The sequence below is a fragment of the Octodon degus genome, unplaced genomic scaffold (assembly GCF_000260255.1).
Source record: "Octodon degus isolate 3935 unplaced genomic scaffold, OctDeg1.0 scaffold00176, whole genome shotgun sequence".
In the NCBI taxonomy this organism is placed as follows: Eukaryota; Metazoa; Chordata; class Mammalia; order Rodentia; family Octodontidae; genus Octodon; species Octodon degus.
Genome location: NW_004524752.1, coordinates 2844778 through 2868835, shown reverse-complemented (window position 1 = coordinate 2868835; position 24058 = coordinate 2844778). Strand labels below are relative to the sequence as shown.

The 24058-nt window shown below is 34.8% G+C and overlaps 1 protein-coding gene across 1 annotated transcript in view; it reads left to right on the top strand.

The window, feature by feature from the left end:
• The window catches only part of Cep350 (centrosomal protein 350), a 198064-nt gene that overhangs the window by 57842 nt on the left and 116164 nt on the right, over positions 1–24058 (top strand). The window contains exons 7-12 of the mRNA XM_004643465.2: positions 3667–3780; positions 6078–6191; positions 11651–11797; positions 13727–14385; positions 15403–15524; positions 21612–22669. Coding sequence (XP_004643522.1) covers positions 3667–3780; positions 6078–6191; positions 11651–11797; positions 13727–14385; positions 15403–15524; positions 21612–22669 — 2214 coding nt within the window. The remainder of the gene's footprint in view (positions 1–3666; positions 3781–6077; positions 6192–11650; positions 11798–13726; positions 14386–15402; positions 15525–21611; positions 22670–24058) is intronic.

Here is a 24058-nt window from a genome sequence, read left to right as displayed (position 1 = left end):
ACTCACATCACTTCTCCTGCATGCTTATACAAAGCATGCATCATTATGCCCAGCTAGAAAACAATTTTTAAAAGCCACCTATGTGAATGTGTCTTCATTCCTAGAGGATCTACTTCCTGGTTTCTAAAGTGCTCCTGATATTTCTCTCTCTCTCTCTCTGTCTCTCTCTCTGTCTCTCTCCCTCTCTCTCTGTCTCTGTCTCTGTCTCTGTCTCTGTCTCTGTCTCTTTTTTTCTCTCTCACACACATACACACACACACACACAAAATAATAATAAAATAAAAAATCCTAAATAGACTAAAAGCTGTTGTTATTGTTTAACAGTTGATAGATGGATTCAAATTATATTTCAATGTTGCTTAATTACCCAGTACACATTGTCTCATAGTATTAGTGACATGCCAGATTTTTTTTTTTTGAGCCCAGAGAGTACAGAGCTACAATCTTGGCTCTTGTTAAAATTTTGTTTTGAGAAATTTTATGAATTGCCTAGACTGGCCTTCATTCAAGAACTCTGAATCTCTTGATTCACAATCCCAAATAGAGATTACCTGTACATGCATTATGATGGATTTTTTTTATTAAGTACTCATGTGGAAATATCTACAAAAATATGATGGTTCATCAGTAACATATAAATTCAGAGTCATTGAGGATGGTGATACTAAACAACCTAAGATTTTTCATGAAATGCCATCATCTTTGCTTTCTGATGGTTCCAGTGTATACAAACTTTGTTTTTGAGACACGGTCTCGTTATGCAGTTTAGGCTGGTCTTGAACTCCCCATGACCCTCCTGCCTCAGCCTCCCAAGTGCTGGGATTACAGGTGTGCACCACCACAGCCAGTCTGCAAACTTTTTTCATGTACAAAATTTTTAAGGCTGTCATATAAAATAACTTCAGTCTATATATATTTAAGCATTATGTATAGAGCATATGAAGCAAATGAATTTCATGTTTAGATTTGAATTGCATTTCTAAAACATCATACTATACTCTGGTTTCTCTTCAGATCGTATAAATCTTTTGCCTTTTACTAAAACATCATACTATATACAAATAAATACTACCAAATCCAAAAAAATCTAAGGTCTAAGACACTTTTGTTTCCAAACATTTTGTATAAGGGTAGTATATTAAACCTCTAATATATTTTATCTGATACCTGTAAAAGGCTTTTACCAGTCTTGGATTTCAGCCTGTTTTTTTATGTTGATTTAATTCTACAAATGTTGTTTATGCATTTTTTTATATGCTGAGCCCATCTTAAAATATAAATACTTATATTACACCAAATATATAATATAACATGTAATATAAGCATATTATATATAAGGATATTATAATATATATTATATATATTATGATATATATCATCTATATTTTATTTGTAAAATAGCACTTAAAAATTAATTAAATTTCTTTTTCAATTTTCATTTTCATTTTCTTTTTTTTTTTCCAATGGTACCAGGAATCAAATTCAGGACCTTGCACTTGCCAGGCAAGCACTTATTCCACTGAGCTATCTCCCTGGCCCCTACATTTCTTAAATAGTAATAAATGTGAAGTGGAAAATCAGAATAGTATTCCTATTTGCTATTTGAAAATAGCAAATGTGCAGGCCAGGGAGATAACTCAGTGGTCTAAGCACCTACTCGGCAAGCACAAGATGCAGGTTCATTCTCTGGTGCAGCATACTGTGCTGGCCCCGGAACCCCAATTGCACCACACCGGCCACTGAAACTGCCTGGTGGTGCATGCCTATAATCCCAGCACTGGGGAGGCTGAGACAAGAGGATCACTGTGAGTTCAAGTTGCATAGTAAGACCTTGTACCAAATAAATACATAAATCTCCAAGAAAGAAAATAGCATATGTGTAATGTTTCTTGAAAAAGTAAACATTTTTGTTTTGTTTTTATGGTGCTGGGTATTACATCTAGGGCCTTGTACATGCTAGATAAGTGCTGTACCACTGAGCTACAACTCTAGCTCCAAACATGAAATTTTAAATATTTTTCACACTTTGGGCAAATTTTGCCTATATGAAATACAACTTAATCCATTTTTTTTTCTATTTTTAATTTTTAGCTATAGGTAGAAACATGAAAAATTTTTTAAGGGCATTTGGTGAAACCCTGTCTTAAGATAAAATCTAAACAGACAAGGGTAGCAACTAATGTCTGTCTTTCAAGACAGGAAGAATGGGTAATGTTGTCTTTCTGTTATTTCTGAGAAGGTTAGTTTGTTTCTGGAATCTATAATTTATGATCAACATTTTTTTTAATCATTTAACTTAGGGCTTCTCCACTTCTAGTCTTATTCTTTGAACAGATGTATACATTGTTTATGTTACTGATGCTTTTTCTAAATAGTGTTTGTCAAAACATGTGGTATTTATGCATTCTTTTAGAAGCTTGAAATTGCTCAGTATCATTAATTATCAGGGAAATACAAGTCAAAACTACAGTGAAATTCTACTGTATGTCTATTAAAGTGGCTCTCGTAAAAAGGACGATAGTAAATATTGAGAAATTAGAACTATTGTAGGTGATAATTTTAAATGATACTGTTGCTTTATTAAAAATTTAAGTTTTTCATAAAGTTATGATGACTCAGCATTTAATTTCTATACATAATATTCTAGGGAATTGAAAATATATGCACACAAAAACTTGTACAAGAATGTTCATAACAGCATTTTTTTTTTAAATTTTAGAGAAGGGTCTACAGGGTGTTCAGCGTCTCATGACTAGATCAGACTCGTAGTGATCTGCCTGCTTACAGCCTCCCAAGAGCTGGGATTACAGGCTTGCACAACCATGCCCAGTCTCAATTGGCATCTCAGTGTGCCCTGGGGGCAGGGCTCGCACGGAGGGCCCAGGAATTGAGCCCCTAGCCCCAGCGCCTGCTTGCAGGCACTTTAATCCACTGAGCTATATGGCCGGCCCAATAGCATTGTTAATAATAGCCCCAAAGTAAAAACTACCCAGGCATCCATCTAAGGATGAGTGGAGAAACAAAATGTTACATCTATACAATGAAATATCACTTGTTACTAAAAAGAAATGAAGTCATGATACGTGTTACATGATGACTCAACCTGAAAAGCATACTATGTGAAATAAGTAGTACACAAAAGAGCACATATTGTGCATTTCCATTTATGTGAAATGTCTAGAATCTTCTATAGAGATAGAAGGTTAGTAGTTGTCAGGAATGGAGTAAGTCTTGTGGGGAGTGACTCTTAATACTTACAGGGTTTCTTTTCACTGCGGTGAAATACTCTGGAGTTAGATAATGATGATAGTTGGATAGCTTTGTAACTATACTAAAATCTGGTGTGTTGCACACTTTTAAAAAGGTGAAATTTATAGTATATAAATTATCTCACTTAAAAATACACATCTGGGCATGATGGCACATGCCTGTAGTCCCATCATGTGGGAGGCAGATGGACTTCAAGTTAAAGCCTAGCCCAGACAATTTAGCAAAACTTTTAAATTCAAAACAAAACAAAACAAACCTGCAGGAGACATAGCTCAACATAAAGGCCATGGGTCCCACCCCCAGTGTGTAACACACACACACACACACAAAAAAAGAGGTAAAATAAAACATAAAGCAACTTTAATATGAATAGTCTATATTGTTGATATGTACTAGGTTTCAACCCTTCAGAGACCAAGATTCGAACACCTGATGGAAAAGTGTGGCAAGAGGCAGAGTTTCAGACTATGAGTAGAGAACTGTACCGAGACTTGGCACTTCATTTTGCAGGTAAGAGTAGAGCTTTTACATGTTTTGAATGTCTTGTCATGCATTCCATCTAATTGATAATATTAATAAATTAACATTTACGTATAAAATAAATATGAAATTATCTCCAAACTAAACATTTTCCCTTTGTGACTGTGTTGTATACTAAAATAGTAATGGCCTTAGTTTTTCTAAGTTTTTAGCCTCTAGGCTCTACCCCAGGATTAAAATTAGCCTACCTGGCCAATGAGGCATAAACCAGGCAGGCTATTTTAAACTAAGGGACTTTTGGAGTCAGAACTGCCTGAGTTAAAGGAAACATAAGAGTCTAGCTAAAGATTATTTCTGCTAGGCCTTTGAAGTCTTTGAACTGGTAATTTGCCAATCACCAGACACAGAAAGAAGAGTAAGCTTTTATAGGGAAGAGATAAAGTTACAGAATTTGAAATAGGAGTACGATGTTGGATATGATACTGGGTACTTAATTTTGTAAATTTTACAGTTGAGGACATGGAATCTCAAAGAGTGATTTCCCAGGGTTGCACAGAATTAACAAGTGAAATCAATATTCAAAACCAAGTTTATCTGACTTTAAAGCCTGAAGTGTGGGTAATAAGTTCCCAGAGGGATTCTATCAATGACATTTTGAGGCCTGTAATTCCCTCCCTCTGGGAACCTTGAGGCAGGAGAATCACAATTCAAGCCCAGGTTGGGCAGTTTAGCAACTTAGTGAACTTTATATCAAAATACATAGGGGTTGGGGATATCACTCAATGTGGAGCCCTGACTTTTTGGCTTCTATACCCAGTACTGCTAAAAACAACAAAACCCCCTTGAAACTTATATGTATGATATATGATTGATCTCAAAGCATTTTTTTTTTTTTTTTTGGCAGAACCGGGCATTGAACTCAGGCCCTTGTGCTTGCCAGGGAAGCACTTATTCCACTGAGCCATCTCCCCGGCCCCATCAAAGCATTTTTTTAAAAAAATCTTTTTGTTTATTTGGTACAGGGTCCTGTTACACAGCTCAGACTCATAGTGTCCTCCTGTCTCAGCCTATGCAGAGCTGGGATTACAGGTGTGCTCCCAGTTTCGGTGGCTGGCAGGGTATACCCAGGGTTCAGGGCTGGTGTGGCATGTGGTACTGGGGATTGCACCTGGGTCCTTGCTCTTGCCAGGCAGGCACTTAGACCACCGAGTTATCTCCCCAGCCCTGTAAATTTTTTTATGTAGAAACTTTTAAATGAATTTATGAAAGTGCTCACTTCTGAAATATGATACATATAGTGATCTTGGCATTGAAATTATTACTATTGTAGCTTTTTTTTTCCATTTGTGAAAATGAGATAAATTTCTTAAGGATTTTCTGAAGAAAAGAGAAAACTAAAGAATTGGAACCTAGCAGTTGAGTAATGATAATCTTCAGGTCTTTTTTTCATGGGAGAAGTTGACATTGGTGGCTTGTGGATCATAGAAATAGCCTCAGTGAAAATTTCTTTTGCCCCACCTGAGTCATGGGCTTTATACAGTATTCCCTTCCTTGGCCACTGATGATGTATTTCAACTCCCTCCCCAAAGATGTCTGGATCTGCAAATAGAATGGAATACAATTTATACTTTGTTTTTTTTTTTTTTTGTCGGAATTGGGGATTGAACTCAGGCCCTTGCACTTGCCAGGGAAGCACTTATTCTACTGAGTCATCTCCGTGATCCCAATACTTTGATTTTTCTTATACATACTTACACTAAAAGATTAATAGTAATTTACCATTGATTCAGCAAACTCAATACAATTTTTTTCCTTATTAAGTTAATAGCTTTTACCTTTTCACTTCATTTGAAATACTTTGTAGTTTTTCTTTGCATATACAAATTGGAGCAGCATTTTTGAGCTTTGGGGTCATTACTAAGTAAAATAAGGTTTACACGAACAGAAGCTGTGTGATACAACAGTCACAACTGGGCTTATAACCAAGAGAACTACTGAATGACTGAATGACTAATGGGCAACTAATGAGTGAGTGGGTAGCATATGCAGTGAGGATGTGCTGGACAAAGGGGTGGCCTGCACTGGACTGGATGGAACTAGATGAAGGAAGATTCATCATGCTCAAAATGATGTACAACTTAAACTTTTGAATTGTATATTACTGAGATTTTTTATTTAATATTAACAGAATGCAATGGACCTTCAGTAACTGAAACCACAGAAAATGACATAAAGAATGGGAGATTACTGTACTGATTTTTCACTGGGATAGGATGAATAGGTGGGTAGGAATCATAATAATTGCTGTAAGTGTTTCTGCTTTTCAGATGATATCTCTGTAAAAGAGAAACCTGCTGAAAAAAATAAAGAGAAAAAAGTGGTGAAGCCAGTGCGAAAAGTCCAAAAGGCAGCACAGTTATCAAGTCCAGAATGCAAAACAGGTTAGTTTTCAACATTGTGTTCATCCTAAAGTTGCTTATTACTGGCATGAAATCAATATAGATGAGAATATTTATTACCAAATGTTGTTATTGCTTGTCATATATAAAAGTATAGTCCATTATATGCATCATTATTATGTGTGTATTGTATTGAGGCATAATTGATACAGAATAAACTACATACATGGAATATATCATTGGAAAGTCTCATGTATGTATGCATCCATGAAACCATTTGTTCATCATTTGTTCTAGATACTGAATACATCTGTCACTCCCAGTTTTTTCTATTATTTTTAATAGAAATTAGCCAGCTTAAAGTACTTTTATATAAAGTACATATATATTTTATATAAAGGAGATTTTCATTCATTTTATATAACTATCATCGAGTTCCTTGAGAATAAATGTTGCATATCAGAATTTTGTCAGTTCTTGCCAGTAGTGATCAGGTTGGACAGAGAATAGATCAAGCTACACTAAGAATTTTATGGTTCTCTAGTGGTTTAGATTGGCTAGATTTATAGCTAGCTTTATTCCTTTGGCAAATGAGTTAGTTTTAGTGTACCTTAGTTTCCCTGTATGTAAAATTCCCATTTTAGTATTTATTTTGTAGGGTTGTTATAAGAACTAAAGGTTAATACGTAAAAGCACTCAATATAGTAGCTGGCACATGATAAGCACTCAAATCTTAGTTATATACCAATAATAGTACCACTACTTCTAGCTGTCCTGAAAATGTTTGTTTAGTATGGCATATTCATATTAAAAAATAGAGAAAGTTTAGTACTTACCATGTTGAGTTTGTAGGTGTTCTAAACTTTTAAAAATAATTTTTTTTATTAGTACATATTTTCACTACATAGTGGTTATAGTCATCGTGGGTAATTAGTACTTATGTGTAATGCATCCTAATTCTTTATACTTCCTCTTCTCCTTCATTGGTCCGCTTCCATTTTGCAAAAGATCTATTTGCTTGTTTCCCGTTATCTACCTTTTATTTTTTCTTTAAATTATTTATACTCTGGGTCTCTCATATAGGAGAGACCGTGTGTTATATAAACTTGTGTGTTTACTTCAAAAACATTATAGTCAGATACATTCACTTTCCTACAAATGACTCAGATTTATTCTTTATGGCAGGATAGTACTCCGTTAGGTATACATACCACATTTTATTTAACTATGTGTTGATGGACATATAGGCCATTTCCAATATTTAGCTGTTTTGAGTTGTGTTGCTGTAAACATGGGTATGTATGTGTCATTGGTATATGTCTGAATCTTTTGGGAAGATACTTTAGAAAGGGAATAATTGGGTCAGTGGAATTTCTATTTTTAGTTTTTGAGAAATTGCCATAGTGATTTCCATAGTGGTTTTATTAGTTTACATTCCCATCAACAATGAAGAGGGTATTTTTTTTCCCCTGCAGTCTTGCCAGCATTTGTTATTGCTTGATTTCTTGATGATGGCCATTCTTTCAGGAGTAAGACAGGCTTACTTTATGGTTATAGAGACAGGTAGCCCTCCCGAAGAGCCAAGATTAGCATTCCAAACTGCTTCCTTCTTTTCTGTGTTGACTTTAGTATTTCCAATTTCAAGTTTTTCTTTTGGCTGGCTTAATTCCTAGAGCTTTCTTCCATTTTCCTTTGTCAAATTGCTATTTTCCAGGTGTTGCCAATATTCTGCTTTGGTATGTTCATTCAATATTCAAATGAGCACTTGCTATATATGAGGCACTATTCTCTACACCAGGTTTAGACAGTACAGTGCTGAGCCAGACTCATTTAGCTTATGGTTTCATGGAGTAGATATTTAGCTACAAGCAAGTGTGATAGGAATGCTTCGATAAAAGAAGACATGGTCTTCGGTGAACAGAGAACAAGAATGAGAGGCCGTTGATGGTCATAGATTAATCGACAGATGGACAAATAATATTTGGTGATACTCATTAACCTTAGGTGTAGTAAATGAATGACACTAGTTTTTAAGCTGAGTGTGGTGGTGCACGCCTATAATCCCAGGGCTTGGGAGGCTGAGGCAGGGGATTGCTGTGAGTTTGAGGCCAGTCTAGATTACATAGTGAGTCCAGGCCAGCCTAAACTACATAGTGAGATTTTGTCTCAAAAAGAAGAAAAAAAAAAGAAAAAGACACAGGTTTTACATAAATAACAAATAAGATTTTATAGGAACATGAATGATGTTAGTGTTAAATAATTCTTATATTTCAAATGAATATTTTTGTGTAACATTATGTAATAATGTTGCCAAGGGTATGGTATGATAAGAAGCACAAGGTGCACCATAACTTGGAGCACTAACATTGGATTGTATTTATCCATTTTTCTGGCAGGCTAATTCCCATTTGTGCACTGTGGATGACCTAGCTCAGTGATGGTGAACCTTTTAGAGCTTTCAGAGATAGCAATCTGCTGCCACACGTATGCCATAGGCTCGCTACCACTGACTTAGATATCATTTAATATTCTAAAATTATATTAGTAGTTTATCTAGTAAGATTTTTCCCCCCAATGACTGCATGACACTTTCAGAAAGCCAGAGTTTGGAAATAGCCACCCATCATATTCAGAAGTCAGCATTTATAAATATGTATTCATGTTTGTTTTTTTTTGTTTTTGACTAAGAAAATTAAGCTGTAGGGGCCGAGGAGATGGCTCAGTAGAATAAGCGCTTGCCTGGCAAGCACAAGGGCCTGAGTTCAATCCCCAGTTACGCAAAGAAAAAAAAAAAGAAAAGAAAATTAAGCTGAAAGTAAAGTCTTTTCTTATTTTCCTTAAAAAATACTGTAAATAGATGGAGCAATAGACTTAAAATACTTTAACTATTTTAGGTTACTAACAAGTACAAAAACATTTAATTTACATATTTATTATTGGTAGTTTAATTATTATTTTTTATCTTTTTCCCATAATTTTATTGAAAAATAAATAGCAATGAGACAGTTTCAAATGAAATTGGTAGGACAGTTCCAATAATTAACACATTGCATACTGCCTTCCTAGTGGTTGTTTGTTGTACAGGATGCAGAAATGATATTCTATTTACAAATACCATTAGAACAAATCCCTCTATTCCTTGAATTAAGAGAATGTAGCTATATATCTATTCTAACCATTTTGAGTACACAGATACAAAATGGACATTCATCTATATCCCCCTTTTTTGTTTAGTTCCATCATTTAAATATTATAGGTGTGTGAATTCAGCAAAATATCCAAAATAGTCCAGTAGTCCATAATAGTATTGAGTCTTCCACTTGCCTGGCAATGTCAGAAGTTGTTGACCTGAGTCCCCTACAGCTCAACATAACAACATGGCTTTATTTCTTATACTTCATTTTTATACTTTTCTGCTGGATGGTTAAAATCAAGATAAAGCAAGACCTATGTAACAAGAATAGCTTTTAGATCTGATAAGGTCAGTCAAATCCCCTCAGGCTTTATCCTGAGACCCTGTACCTCAGATTGTAGATCCTTTGTCAGTGTCAGTGGTAGTTTAATTAAATCCATACTTCCTTCTAAGCTTAAGACCGTTTTAAAGACACTCTTAAGTGGAATATCTGTAAGGTATAAATACAATAAAATAATGTCACAGATTTTAAAAATAGAGATATAGTTACTCTAACAGATTACTAGTATTTTATGTATTTTCTTAAAGTAACCTTTAAAATTATATTAATATGATTGTGATCATTGTATACCTAAACTTTTGAATATATAAATTTTTACCGTTTTCTCTTTACATCTTTTCAAAAAATATTTTTGTTTTTCCTTGTAAGATTATTTTTAATGACCATACTATACTGTGGCTAGAAGAAGAATAGTAAATACTTTTTGTCAAATTTTATTTTTATTAAATTTTTATTTAATAAAAATGAATATTTACTATTTTTCTTCTAATATAAAAGCGCAGTTAATGTCTACATTTGCGGTTTTGAATTTATAAATATTTGCTGATTTTATTATTAATCAAGAGAAATGAGCCCTAGGGTTTCTGGCACATATTATAGTTTGTGAAAATAAATTAGACTCACATTTCAATGAGTAATAGGTAGTACTTTTATTATAATTTTACCAGCATTGGCTATTAATATAAAAATTATAGCCTGGCATAATGGCACATGTTTATAATCCTAGCGTCCAGGAGGCTGTGGCTGGAGGACTGCCACCAGCTCAAGGCCAACTTGGGCTACTTAGTGGGTTCAAGGCTACCCTGAACTGCATAGTGAGACCCTGTCTCAATAAACAAACAAACTTTAATTATTTTTATTTAATCCCATTAATTAACTTATTAATTCACTTAGTGATTGTAGTAGTGGGATTGTCTTTAGGGCATTTGAAGTGAGCTGCATCTTCTGCAGTTTTCATTTTGAGACAAGGTCTGGCTAAATTGCCTAAGCAGAACTTGAATTTATGATCCTCTTACGTCAGCCTTCAACAGTACTAGAAATACAGGTGTGAAGGACCATTTCAGTTTTATGAAGTATTACTTCATTGTCATTTCATTTTTTGTATTACATTGCATGAACACTTTATATGTTTTTTTATTGTTTCTATTTTGTAAAGAGTCTTACTCTTTTTAGGTTACTGTGTACTTTGAGATACATCTAATTTTAGTTTTATAGTCTAAAACTAGTAAATGAAAACATTTTTTCTCCTTAGAAACAGCTATATTTATTGAAGCAGACTTTTTTTTTTTGAATTTATATAATGAGAGGAATTTATTGTCTTAATGAGAGCAATTTGAAATGTTGATGACTTTGCTTTTATAATGTTGTATATGGAAAAGTGGTATATATCTATGAAATACGTTATGATCACTGTTAAGTATGTTTCAAAATATTTTTACTTTGCTTGAATTAATTCACTTTTAGCAAAAGTACATTTTATCATGTTTTGTATATTGTGCTGCATATTTATCAACCAGACTTACCATTAAGATATGTTTTGTTCTATGCTAAATAATGTTGTAGTCAGTGCTCGGGTAGTTGAAGTTTCAAGAATTATGATTTGGTATTTAACTTTCAAAGCATTTATATTTATTTGAGAAGTATAAAGATATGAACAGTTAACAGGTTTTTGTGTTTTAGAGACAAAAATACAATAATAATGTAAAGCTTTTGACTTTAGCAGAAGATAAACGTAAGATTGGTTATAAAATCTGCATGGTTAAATAGATACAATTTTTATTTTTATTTTTTAAATTTTTATTTATTTATTTATGTGTGTGTGTGTGTGTGTGTGGCCAGCTCAGCTCACCAGGGGGCGGGGCTGGCTGGCATGTGGCGCCGGGGGATTGAACCGCGGTCCCTGTGCTTTGCTGAGCTTGTTCTAAGTAGGTGCCCCAGACCACTGAGCCATCTCACCAGCCCCCATAGATACAATTTTTAGAGCTAAATTTTAAGTTTTAAATTCAATGCAGTATGTATGTGTTTTAGGCAGTACTCGTCTGATTAGTACATCTTCTTGGCGGGATGGACAAAAACTAGTAAAGAAGATTCTGGGACCTGCTCCCAGAGCAGAACAGAGAGAGCGAAGACCAGCATCAAGTGACAGAAACAGAGGAGAGAGAAATCCTAGATTTGGTGAGTGGCTGTTGTCAAGCCATCCAGGAAAATAATGTACTCTTGAGCATGCTGTAGCTCAGAAAGGGAGATATTCTGTGGGCTTAGCTAGGTCATCTTTGCATGTTACAGTATCTTTACTAAGAATTCTGTGTAAGATAAATCATATTAACTACATTTAACTATGGTGGATAGCAACGCGTTGTTGTAATCAAACCATGGTAGACTTAGGAACCTTAGGAGAGTCTTGTCTACTGTACCTAATCCCAGCATATACAAGGAAACACAGAGAAATATACACAAGGTTGGACTATATTTTTGGGGGGTTAGGGTAAAAGATGAAGAAAGAGACTCTGAAAAAGAAGAGATTTTTCTCATGGTCATGTAGTCAGAGAATGACAAAATTTGACTGAACTCCTAGGTTTTATTCTCATATCCGCTGCTTCTTACATTTTAAGTATCTAGAATGCTATTTGAAATAACCAGAAAGTTAGCATTTCATTATAGGCTAATTCTAAGAACTGAAATACAAATGCCTATAGGCTAGCTTTCTTTTCTAACGGCAAAATTTGCCTCATTTAATTTGAGTTCCGAGAATGAGTTTATTAAAAGAGGTACAATCACAACTATAATTTGTTATATAGAAGTCAATATATATTTTATATTTGTTCCTATTCACTTTCATCTATCTTTCTAACAAACTCAAGTGCATTCACCGTTTAAAATTGTCATATTAATAAATATTTATATAATAAAATGGTCATTTTTCTATATATACCATTTAAATTATTCTGTTGTTCTTTGGAGAATTGTGGAGACTTAACATTTGTTTAACAAATATTTACTGAGTCCCCACTGTGGAGAAGGCAGTGTCTAATTTCTAGGACTTCATTTTAATCACTTGGATGAGGCATTGTAATAGAAGATGACGTGTATATCATGTGCCTTTCACTGAAATTTGTCCTTTTTCTCTGAAGTGAGGCAAAATACTGTACACAAAGTAGCCTTTTAAAGAAGACTTTAGCATTTGAGCTAAAGTATGGTAATCTGTACCTGTAACTCCATCTATACTGAGGGCTGAGATGTGAGGTTTTCAAGTTCCAGCCAGCTAGGGTAGTTTGGTGAAATGATATCCCAGATACAAAATATTTGAAGATTTGTTTCACATGTTATTAAAACATGAATGTGATCATGTAAGGCCAATTGTAATCTTTTTTCTGCCACCAGGAATGTAAATTAAGCTTTCAGAAATTCTCTGATAAATTCATCTAAATATGCTGCCATTTCATGTAATTCTGGAAAGAATTAATGTAGAATTTTTAGAAAGGTCAGTATTTTCAGTGCCTTTGTTATTTGGATTGGCAAGTGATGTCTGATTTTTGCAAAGCTTTTTAAAAGCATTTCTTTCTAAGATTCTTTAGGTATTTTCTGTTTCTTTGACACTAATCAAAATGTCTTTTACTTAAAAAGTTACTTTTTTTTTTAAGAGGAAGAAATAGTAGCAATAAATGTGCATATGAGATTATTTATTTATTTATCTTATGTACCTGGTACAGGGTCTCACTACGCAGCCTGGACTCCTAGTGATCTTCCTGTTTTCAGCCTCCCCAGTGCTGGGATTACAGGGGCGTGCCACTGTGCCCAGTCTCAGCGACTAGCTCAGCGCACCTGGGAGTGGGGCCAGCATAGTATGTGGTGCTAGGGATCGAACCCTGGTCCCTGAGTTTGTCTAAGCAGGCACTTAGTCATCCACTGAGCTACCTTGCTGGCCTGAGATACATTTAAAAAAATGCAATCTCAATGCTTTTTAAAGCACTCTTTAGAAGCCTTTAAGATGTTTGAATTTAAGCTTGAGATAAAGTGAAATTATCTGATTATCTTCTTAGTCCAATAAATCCTAAGAGACAAATCCAGAATTTTTATATATCACTAACAATTCATACTTTTCAGGGGCTCATATTGGAAGAGCAGAATCTGATCCCAGGTTGGATGCTTCACATAGACATGTCCCCCGAGCCTCAGAGCATTCAAGAAGTCGAGCTCGGTCCGAAAATAATATAAAGAAATTAACTCCAGCTCTTTCAGATAATAAGCAGGAGGAAAATACTGCCTTAAATAAGGACTTTCTACCTGTTGAAATTCGTGGTATTCTTGATGACCTACAGCTGGATTCTGCAGTGCCAATCCCAAGGCAAGAGACGGGAGAGTTAGAGAATCAGAAATCATTAGCACCTATACAAGCTCCTCGGAGTCATAGCCCAGTGAAAAGAAAACCTGATAAAATAACAGCTAATGAAGATCCCCCTATCATTTCCAAAAAGCGCCACTATGATACTGATGAGGTACGGCAGTATATTGTTAGACAGCAGGAGGAAAGAAAGAGGAAGCAAAATGAGGAGAAGAAAGCTCAAAAGGAGGCTACTGAACAGAAGAACAAACGATTACAAGAGCTTTACCGGAAGCAGAAAGAAGCCTTTACTAAAGCAAAAAATGTACCTCCTTCGGATCCATCAGCAGCTAGGCGACTACAGGAAACTTACTCCAAATTGATACTAGAAAAGACCTTGCTTGAAGAGCCAGCTCATCAACATGTTACACAGGAAATACAGGTAATAGTAATAGCAGAAATCAAAAGGGTATGATTCATGGTTAGGAACAGCTTATTTCTTATACAATAGTATTTTTAAATTGTGCAATGATTCTAATAGGCATATACTCAAGTGATGTTTATAATGGTCATGGCTTTTTATGAAGTTTATTTTATATGAAGAATAATATGAAAAATATGATAGAAAGTAAGGGCTGGCCAACATTGCTACTAATCTCTTTTCCTCTTGTCATTGCCATAAGTTATAATCCTATCTAGTTTTCATTGTACCACTGAGGACATACTCAGTACATAATATATAATTAGATTATGGTAATAAGATATTTTTGTGATCTTTGCTGGTTAGGGAATATCCTGGTTTATCCTGATGATGTTTAAAAATTCAGTATGTACCACATATTGTTTTAAAAGCTTTTACTTATAGGCTTAAGCTTTAATAAATCCTCACAACCCTGAGAAGGTAGGTTTTAATCAGGTGAAACAAACCGCTTATAAAGGATATTCTTTTCTAATTATATGGTTAGAATAAAATGGCTTATCAGATTTTAGATGATGTTTTGTTATTAATTACAATAATTGTTAAAAAATAAAATAGCAATGGGGCTGGCCAGATAGCTCAGTGGACTAAAAAGCCTGGTTAGGCAGAGCTCAGAGGCTGGGGTTTGATCCCTGGCTTGCCTGTGCTGGCCCCACCCCTGGGGGGCACACTGAGATGGCAGTTGAGAGGATTGAGACTGGGTGTGGTGGTGCGCACTTGTAATCTCAGTGCTTGGGAGGCTGGAAACAGGAGAATCACTGTAAATCCAATCTACATAGTAAGACCCTGTAGACCCTGTAGAATCTGTACTAAATGCAAACAAACAATGACTTTTAACACAAATTCCACGTGAACTGGTATTATCTGAGGAGAAAAAGTCCTCTGTGTCTGGTCTTTATGAAGCTAAAGTGACTTATTTTATGTGTTTTCTAAATATCTTCATGATAGCTATCAGATAAATTTTATATACTTTTTTTCTAGGCCAGATCAGGGTATCAGCCATCTGGAGAATCTGATAAGGAAAACAAAATACAGGAACGTCCCCCAAGTGCATCTTCCAGTAGTGACATGTCTCTATCTGAACCTCCACAACCTCTTACAAGGTAAAAAGGAGAGAATGGAAGATGATTAAGGTTTTTTTTTTTTTTTTTTTTTTTTAAACAAAATTTAGTATGATGTTCTATGCTTGGTAAATTTTGTTGACTCATCATTGTGAACAAGAGTACAAGAGAGATTTATTTAGAAATTGGAAAATAGTTTCTAATGGATATTTAACCATAGTGTACAGTTATACTTAATGGATGCCGTACTTTTTTATTCAAATTTTACCTGTTGGTTAATCTAATGTTAATGTCAGTCGCTTCTTTGTTTGGAAGCACTCATACCTTCTTTGAAGCAAACACACAATTGGAAGTTTGTTGGATTAAAAAAAAATCACTGTGAAAGAATACATGGTAATAACCATTTTGGGAAGAGAAATGTTTTCAAACTCTTTGAAAATACACAAGTAGAGATCAATTCACTTTACAATTTGATGTTAATACATATTAATACATAACTCTTAGGTATTAATACATAACTCTTTCCCCTCACCCCAGAGGATACTACTGATAAAAACAGCTAACATTATTATTGTTTCTTAGTTTTCAGGGGAAAAACTAAGTACTTCACATGTATTTATCTTATTTAATCCTTGTAATACCTTGAGTTATGTATGGTTACTATTCCTGTCTTAGAAAAGAACTAATTGAGGACTAGAATTCAGTTAAGTTTCTCAAAGGTCCAAATATTAGTGATACAGAAGAGTTTGAACCTAGGTAGTATAACATTAGAAGCCTTTAGCTTTTAACTACTGTATATACTGCCTTCCAGGAAGTAAAGTATAAATGTCAGGTATAAACTTAAAAATATCTTTTTAAATGTGAATACTTTTGGGTAGGTGATGCTGTCTGGTTCATTATTATTGTTGTATACATCCTGTTGGATTCATGACTTTTGTCTTCTTCTGAATTTGCATATACTTCCAAACAAGTTAATATTAAATACAAACCAGACAGAATTCTATTACTAGAACTTACTACCCTGTACTAGTTTATCTTTTCTTTTTACAGTCCTTTCTTCCATTTAAATGTTTTTATTTTTAAAACAAACATATTAAAATTGTACCTATTTATCATTTACCATCTGATGTTTCAATAATCTGCTGCCTCTACTTTTTCACTACCCATTTTTTTTTCCTATTCCTATTAATAGTCTTACTGGATTTTGGTATTTACAATTATTTTATAATTTTTTTGCAGAACTAGATATTGAACCTCCAGGCCTTGCACATTCTAGGCAAACATTCTAGCACCGAGCTACATTCCTGCAGTTTTTGAATATTATCTTGAGACAGGATCTTCCTAAAGTGTCTAGGCTACTCTAAAACCTGCAATTCTCTTGGCCCAGCCTCGTAAGTAGCTGGGGTTACAGACATAGGCCACCATGTGTGGCCAAAATTATTTTATGTTTAAAATTAATAGCATTTCATTTCCTTGTTCTGTCTTTGCTCCCTGTCTCCCTCTTCCACTCTCCCTCTCTATCTTTCTCCCTCTTTCCCTCTTTTCCTCTCTCCCTCTCTTCCTCTCTCTCCTTTTCTCTCTTTCTTATAGGGTCTCACCGTGCAGTTTGGACTCGTAGTGATCCTCCTGTCTCAGCCTCCCTGGTGCTGGGATTACAGGTGTGCACCAACACGCCTGATTTTGGTGGCTGGCCTATCACGCCTGGTGTTCCTGGGCTAGCAAAGCATGTGATACCAAGAATCAAACCTGGGTTCTTGCGCCTTCCAGGCAGGCGCTTAGATTGCTGAGCTATCGCCCTAGCCCCAATTTCTTGTTCTTTGTGTTCCATTATAATTATGTTAGTTACTTGAAAAAAATGAAGTTGTATGTTTGATCTTGAAACCCTTACAAATTCAGCTCAAGGGCTCGTCAGATAGCTCAGCAGATTAAAGTGCCTGCTTAGGCAGACTCAGGGGCTAGGGCTTCGATCCCTGGCCTGCTGTGCTGCCTCCTTCCCCCCAGGGCAAGCTAAGACAGTGATTGAGACTGGGCATGGTGGCGTGAGCCTATAATCTCAGCACTTGGGAGGCGGAAAAACAGGAAGGATCACTACATGTCTGCTCTGTGTAGTGAGACCCTGTAGACCCTGTACTAAATACATTTTTTAAAAAAAAAATCCAGCCCAATACTTTTTTTCCTTGGCTAGTTTTATTATTTACTAACTTACCTACATCCAGCTGAACTTCATAAATCTTTATAAACTCTCAACACTATAATTTAGGTGTTTATTGGTCCATCATATGTGATGGATCTTAAAATTTTGCAGAGGTTTAATCTTAACTGAATTAACTAAATTTTCATTTTTGTCTTCCCCTCTTTCTCCACCAACATAGCACCTACCATAAAATTGACATTCTAAATATTTGAATTTAAAACTCTTAGATTTTTACATACCAGTATCTTTTTTACATTATAATGTCTCTATTTCTAGTAGTACTTTAGTGTAGGCCCTAATACCCTTACACTTTGATCTTTAGTAGTCTATATGGCACAGAAACTATGCTATAGTCTTCCTTCATTATATTCTTCTTAGCAACCCTTCAGTCTAAAGACTACTATGATTTAATTTCCAACTAAATCTTGCTTGACATATATGTATTAGTACTTTCCTGTTGCTGGGACAAAGTACCTGTCATGTACAACTTAGAGAAAAGTCTTATGTTGCCCCATGGTTTCCAAGAATTCAGTCCAGGGTTTCAAAGATTTTAGTCCATGGTTGACTGGCTCCAAGACAGAAATAGCATGGAAGGAAATGACAGAGGCTTAATGCATGGCAGTTGGGAAGCAGAGATAGCAAGGAAGAGACAGAAGAAGGAGCTGAGAACAAGATTATACCATTCTAGACCATGCCCCCAGTGACCCACCTCCTATAACCAGGTCCCACTTCCTAAAGCCACATTCAGCTGTAAACTTATCAATGGGTTAAACTGTTGATGGGGTTAATGCGCTTGGTACATGAGTCTTTGAGGGACACTTTAAACTTTAATGACATGTTTTCAGTCCTTTTATTACCTTGGTTACTTTCTTTCAAGTTATATTTTGAAGCCTGATTGTTGAATTTTACATTTATTTATATTAAAGTTGTAGTCTTTTCAAATAATTTAGAATCAAATTATGTTGGTATAGCTTACAACTCACTTTCTATCATCTGCAAATTCACAAAGCATATCTTTATGTCATCATCCAGTAACAGTGGATAAGAGCAAGGATAATACTTCGTTACTCTTCTAAAGGTCCTCTTTTTAAAAAAATCTTTTTTTAAAAAAAATTTTATTTATGTATTTGATATAGGGTCTCACTATGCAGCTTGGACTCATAGTAGTCCTCCTGTTTCCAGCCTCCCCAGTGCTGGGATTACAGGTGGTATGCACTCCTGGTTTCGATGGCCAGCTTGGTGCCTGGGGCTGACGGGCATGTGGTACTGGGGATAGAACCTGGATCCTTGAGCTTGCCAGGAAGGTGCTTAGACTGCTGAGCTATCTCTCCTATCCTAAAGGTCCTCTTAGTAGCCTTTAATCCCTCCATAGTATCCCTTAATATATAGGGAGTGTGTAGTGTGAAAACATAGGTAAATATACATAGTATTGGTTAAAATATCTTCATTTTTTTTTTTTTTTTGGTTTTTCATTTAGTTTTATTGAACTCCTATTAAAAAGGTAAGATAATGCTTAAATCTTTCCTGTTAAAAATTCTAACATTCAGAATAAGTAGTGCTGTATTACAATAGAAACTTTTTATTTTATTTTTCCCTTTATGTTGCCTTGTTATCACTGAATAACAGTTTCCATTTAAAAAATGTGAACTGATTAAACTAAGCGTCGGACAGCCATTTACATACTAGCTTCTAACATGAAAACACATTCCTCACAGTGTCCTCAAAACAGCCAAAAGAGCAGCGGGAAAGACCCCCCAAAAGACAAGCTCTCCAATTGAGATTAATTTCTAGTCATATATTTTCCTCTAAAAAAAATTATAATATCATTTTCCCAGAAATACAAGAATCAGTCAGTTTTTCTTATCTGGTTCTCCTTCATTAATTTTACTTGTCTTTTCAAATTGGTGTTCTTCTGTTTGCTCCAAACGAGGACAGTATGGGCTGCTTTTAAAATATCTTCATTATGTATCTATATTATATGAACATCTTACTCTGAAATTGGGTATTTTAATTGATACTCATAGTTTTACATTTCGTTATTTGATGTTCATTAATTTTTAAGAGTTTGGTTATAATTATCTTTTAATATGTAGAATGTTAAACAGTGCTTAGCATTTAGTATTTGCTGACTAGAATAACATATATCATGCTTACATTAGTATTTAGCAATTTTTTAAAATTTTATTGAGAAACAAATATTAATGAGACAGTTTCCAAGCTGATTAATATGACATTTTCATAATTAATACATTGCACATTGTTATCTTCTCAGTGGTCATCCATAGCACAAGAAGCAGCCAGGACATCCCAAACACTACTACTACAAATCCTTCCTCTCACTAAACCAAGCAAAAGCAGCTGTACATCTATCCTGACTATTCTGTATATACCAATACAAAATAGTCCTTTCTCTGTATCCCCCCTCTCCAGTTCAGTCCTGTCAGAGATAGGTATTCTATTGGCATCTAAATATTATAGGTGCTTGAATTCAGCAAAACAATCCAACACAGTCCAGTAGTCCACAATCGTAGTAGGTTATCCGCAGAAGTTGTTGACTAGAGCCTTTTACAGCTCAGCATACTAATATGTCTTTACTTTACCTAGTTTTTATACTTTTCTGCTGGATGGTTAAGACCAAGATAAAGCAACACCTATATAACAAGAAATGTAACTTTTCTATCTGATAAGGTCAGTCAAGTACCCTCAGGATTTATCCTGTAACCCTGTACTGCACTTTGTAGATCCTTTGTCAGTGTCAGCCATATGGATGAGTCACGGCCATTGCTTGACCAATTTGCTCTCTGTGAAAGCCTGAGAGAAAGTTTTCTCTCCATGTGACTCTCCTTAGGCACGCTATACATCATCGGTCACATTCCTCTGTGGCTCCATAATCTTGATCAGAAAATTTGGGGCACAACTGAGTTACATGATGTTACAGTACAGGTTCTCCTATTTCCTCAGTCTTCACTGACCTTGAAAGTGTTGGTAGACCTTGAAGCCCTTCCTTTTCTCCAATTTTTGATCTGCAAACTTAGGTTGTTAACCCTCCAGAAGAGAAGCTTATTATTACCCTGCAAAATATGCAGTTGGCAATTTTTTTTTTTTTTTTTTTTTTTGAGGCTCTTTCACTGTGCGGTTTAAGCTTGCCTTATACTCACTTTGTGCAGCCCACGATAGCATCAAACTTGCAGTGGTCCTCCTGCCTAACCCTTCTTGAGTACTAGGATTATGGGCCTGCACCACCATGCCCAGAAGTATTTAGCAATCTTAAGCAGTTTCCCTTCACATAACATTATTTTTAAAAGGTAGGATAAAGCCAGTTTTGTCAGAAGTTTGCTCACAGAATTTAATAAAGTTTAATGCTTGTTTCTTGAAAAAAGCATTTTGAAAAACAGTATGTGTAAAGAAATTTTGTTTTTTGGTGCAAACAGTACTAACAAAAATACAATAAATATGTAATGTTTGAGAGGGTAGAAATTGAAATGAAATATTAATACTAGTTCTTTTTGATTGTTAGCTATGAGGGATTTTTACCTTTTTTTTTTTAAACCACTTTTGCCTTCTTTCCCCTATCATTGTGTTATGTATTACTCTTCTAATCAGAAAAAAACCCCAAAACTGTACCCCCAAAAATGATGGTGTGGCTTTGGATGTTGCTCAGAAGTAGAATTCTTACTATGGATAGATCCTAGGTTTAATTCCAAGCACTGCTTTTTTAATTTTTATTTTATTTTTTTATTTTAAAGAGAATTTAAAAAAAATTTAAACAATAAAAAACCTAAAAATGATATAGAATTTCAAAAAAAGATGTTAAGGAATTAACAATGACTGTTATATTGCATATTGTTAGCTTCAAAGTAGTCTAAGCACTGTTTAAAAAGAGTGGCTTAATCACAAGTTGCTGTGTTAATGAGTTTGTTGTGATTTATTTCCAGAAGAGACTTGATGGAAACTACATGGATGCATCCTGACAGACTGAGCCCACGAGCACATAATTCTCAACCACAGCCTCTTGTTGGAGCAGCTGGAAATTTGCTTTCCCAACTCTTGAATCTAGAACACGTAGGAATTCTGCATAAGGATTTTGAATCTATCATACCACACAGAAAGAATAATAATAAGGCTTCAGGACCATTAGTTTTTACATCTCAACCATATCTGACCTCACCAGCTGCTCATCCAGATGCCTTGTTAAAACCTAATGCCAGCCAGTATAAGAGTAAATTGGATCGTATTGAAGCCTTGAAAGCAACAGCTGCTTCTTTGTCCAGCAGGATTGAATGTGAAGCCAAGAAGTTAGCAGGAGCCAATATCAACTGTGGGTCAGTGTGGAACACTGAATATGATATGCAGCAAGCACCTCAAGATGGACTTCAAGCCAAGGCTATAAGTCCACCTGTGAAAGAGGAAACTGAAGATGTTTTCTCTGCTCGAATTCAAAAGATGCTGGGAACCTGTGTGTCTCATGCAACTTTTGATGATGATCTTCCTGGTGTAGGCAACCTCAGTGAGTTTAAAAGGCTTCCTGAGATGATAAGACCTCAGAGTGCAATATCAAGCTTTAGAATGAGATCACCTGGTCCCAAACCAGGTGGACTGCTGGCACAGTTATGTAAGAGGCAGACTGACTCTTCTAACTCTGATATGCAAGCCTGTTCTCAAGAAAAAGCCAAAGTGTCTCTCTGTTCCAGCACAGAGTCAGTCAGTGAAGGGCCTCTTCTTAGTGAGGGAAGTCTTTCTGAAGAAGAGGGAGGCCCAGAAGCACGTCCCCTTTTGAAAGTAGCAGAAATCTTAAATGATAAAGAATTTTGCACTGGAGAAAGAAATACTTGTGAACCAATCAAAGAGTTTCAGAAGGAAGCTGAGAAATTCTTGCCACTTTTGGGGCACATAGGTGGTACACAAAGCAAAGGACCATGGGAAGAATTGGCAAAGGGAAGTCCCCATAGTGTCATCAATATTTTCACTAAATCATATCAGTTATATGGAAAAGGTAAGAAAGGCTTATACTAGCTGTATGTTATGATAAAATTAGTTTGCAATTCCTTTATGAGATAATATACATAGTAGACAGTTTTATTGTTCTTTACAAGGATAATAGAGATTTCTAATCCACGTTATTCATCTTCTGAGTTATATGCACACTTCAACTGGAGTATTAATAACTTAATCTTTAAATTTTTATTGTAATAATAGTTTATCAGTTTTTAGAAGATTTTTTTATCTGCTTTAGAGAAATTCATACGTAATGTGCAGAATTGGGCCATGTCAAGCATGTAGTCACAATTATATCCTTAAATATAAACTTAAGCATATTTTTTAATACAATGACTTGTGACTCCTTGGAATATAGTAGTCAAGAATTTAGAGGAGCAGTGTAACATTTCTAAAATGGAAACAACTTTGTTGTTTGTCAAACTGATTTTAAAAGCAGTCAACTTTGTTTTTTTTTTTAACTATTGAAAATCAATAATTACATATATTAAAAATTGTAGACATACTAAAATGTGAAAGATAAAAGATATAGACAGTTATTTTCAGAGTAGTATTTCTGAAATGAATACATCACATGAGATTAATAATAGATTGCACATTGTAAATAAATTATTTACAAACTTAAATGAATATAACAAAAATTGTGCAGAATAAAAATGAAGAATTTACAGATCAGCCATGTAATAGTTCACTATTTGTCAAAATCAAGAAACTTATATTCATATAATTAGAATTCTCAAAGTAGAAAGGCATAGGCAATAAATACTTAAAGATTTAAAATTTCTGAATTTAGTTGAACTTATAACACCACAGTTCCAAGAAAAATGAACCTTTTGCACAAGAAATTTGAATAAAATCATACCCAGATACACAAAAATGAAATTGTCCAAAACTTATTGTAAAGAAAAAACCATTAAAGCACCTACATTAAGATATTAGCTATAGAAGAACAAAATTAAATAGCATCTTATTCCACATTAGAAAAAAAAAAAAAGACTAAGTGTGTAAGAAACTAGAGTAATTAAAGGACTAAAAGGAAAAAAAAACAGATCTGTCCACTTTGAATTTTATACTTAGCAAAAACATAGCTTTGAAAACCAAAAGTAAAATATTTTCCAATTATACAAACTTGAATTATTCTAATACTTCCAGATATAGCATATAGGAAATAACAAAGAGCATAATTCAGAAGGCAAGAGAAGTTGCTTATGCTCCTGGATGAAGAATAAAGAGCTCTCAAAATGATAGTTATGCAGGACTATGTAAAATATATAACATGAACACATTTAAAAGGTCATTAAAGATTTCTATGAAATAGTATCAATCTTAAGTCAGGTTATACACATATGTTTTTCATATATGTGTGTGTGTATATGTGTGTGTGTGT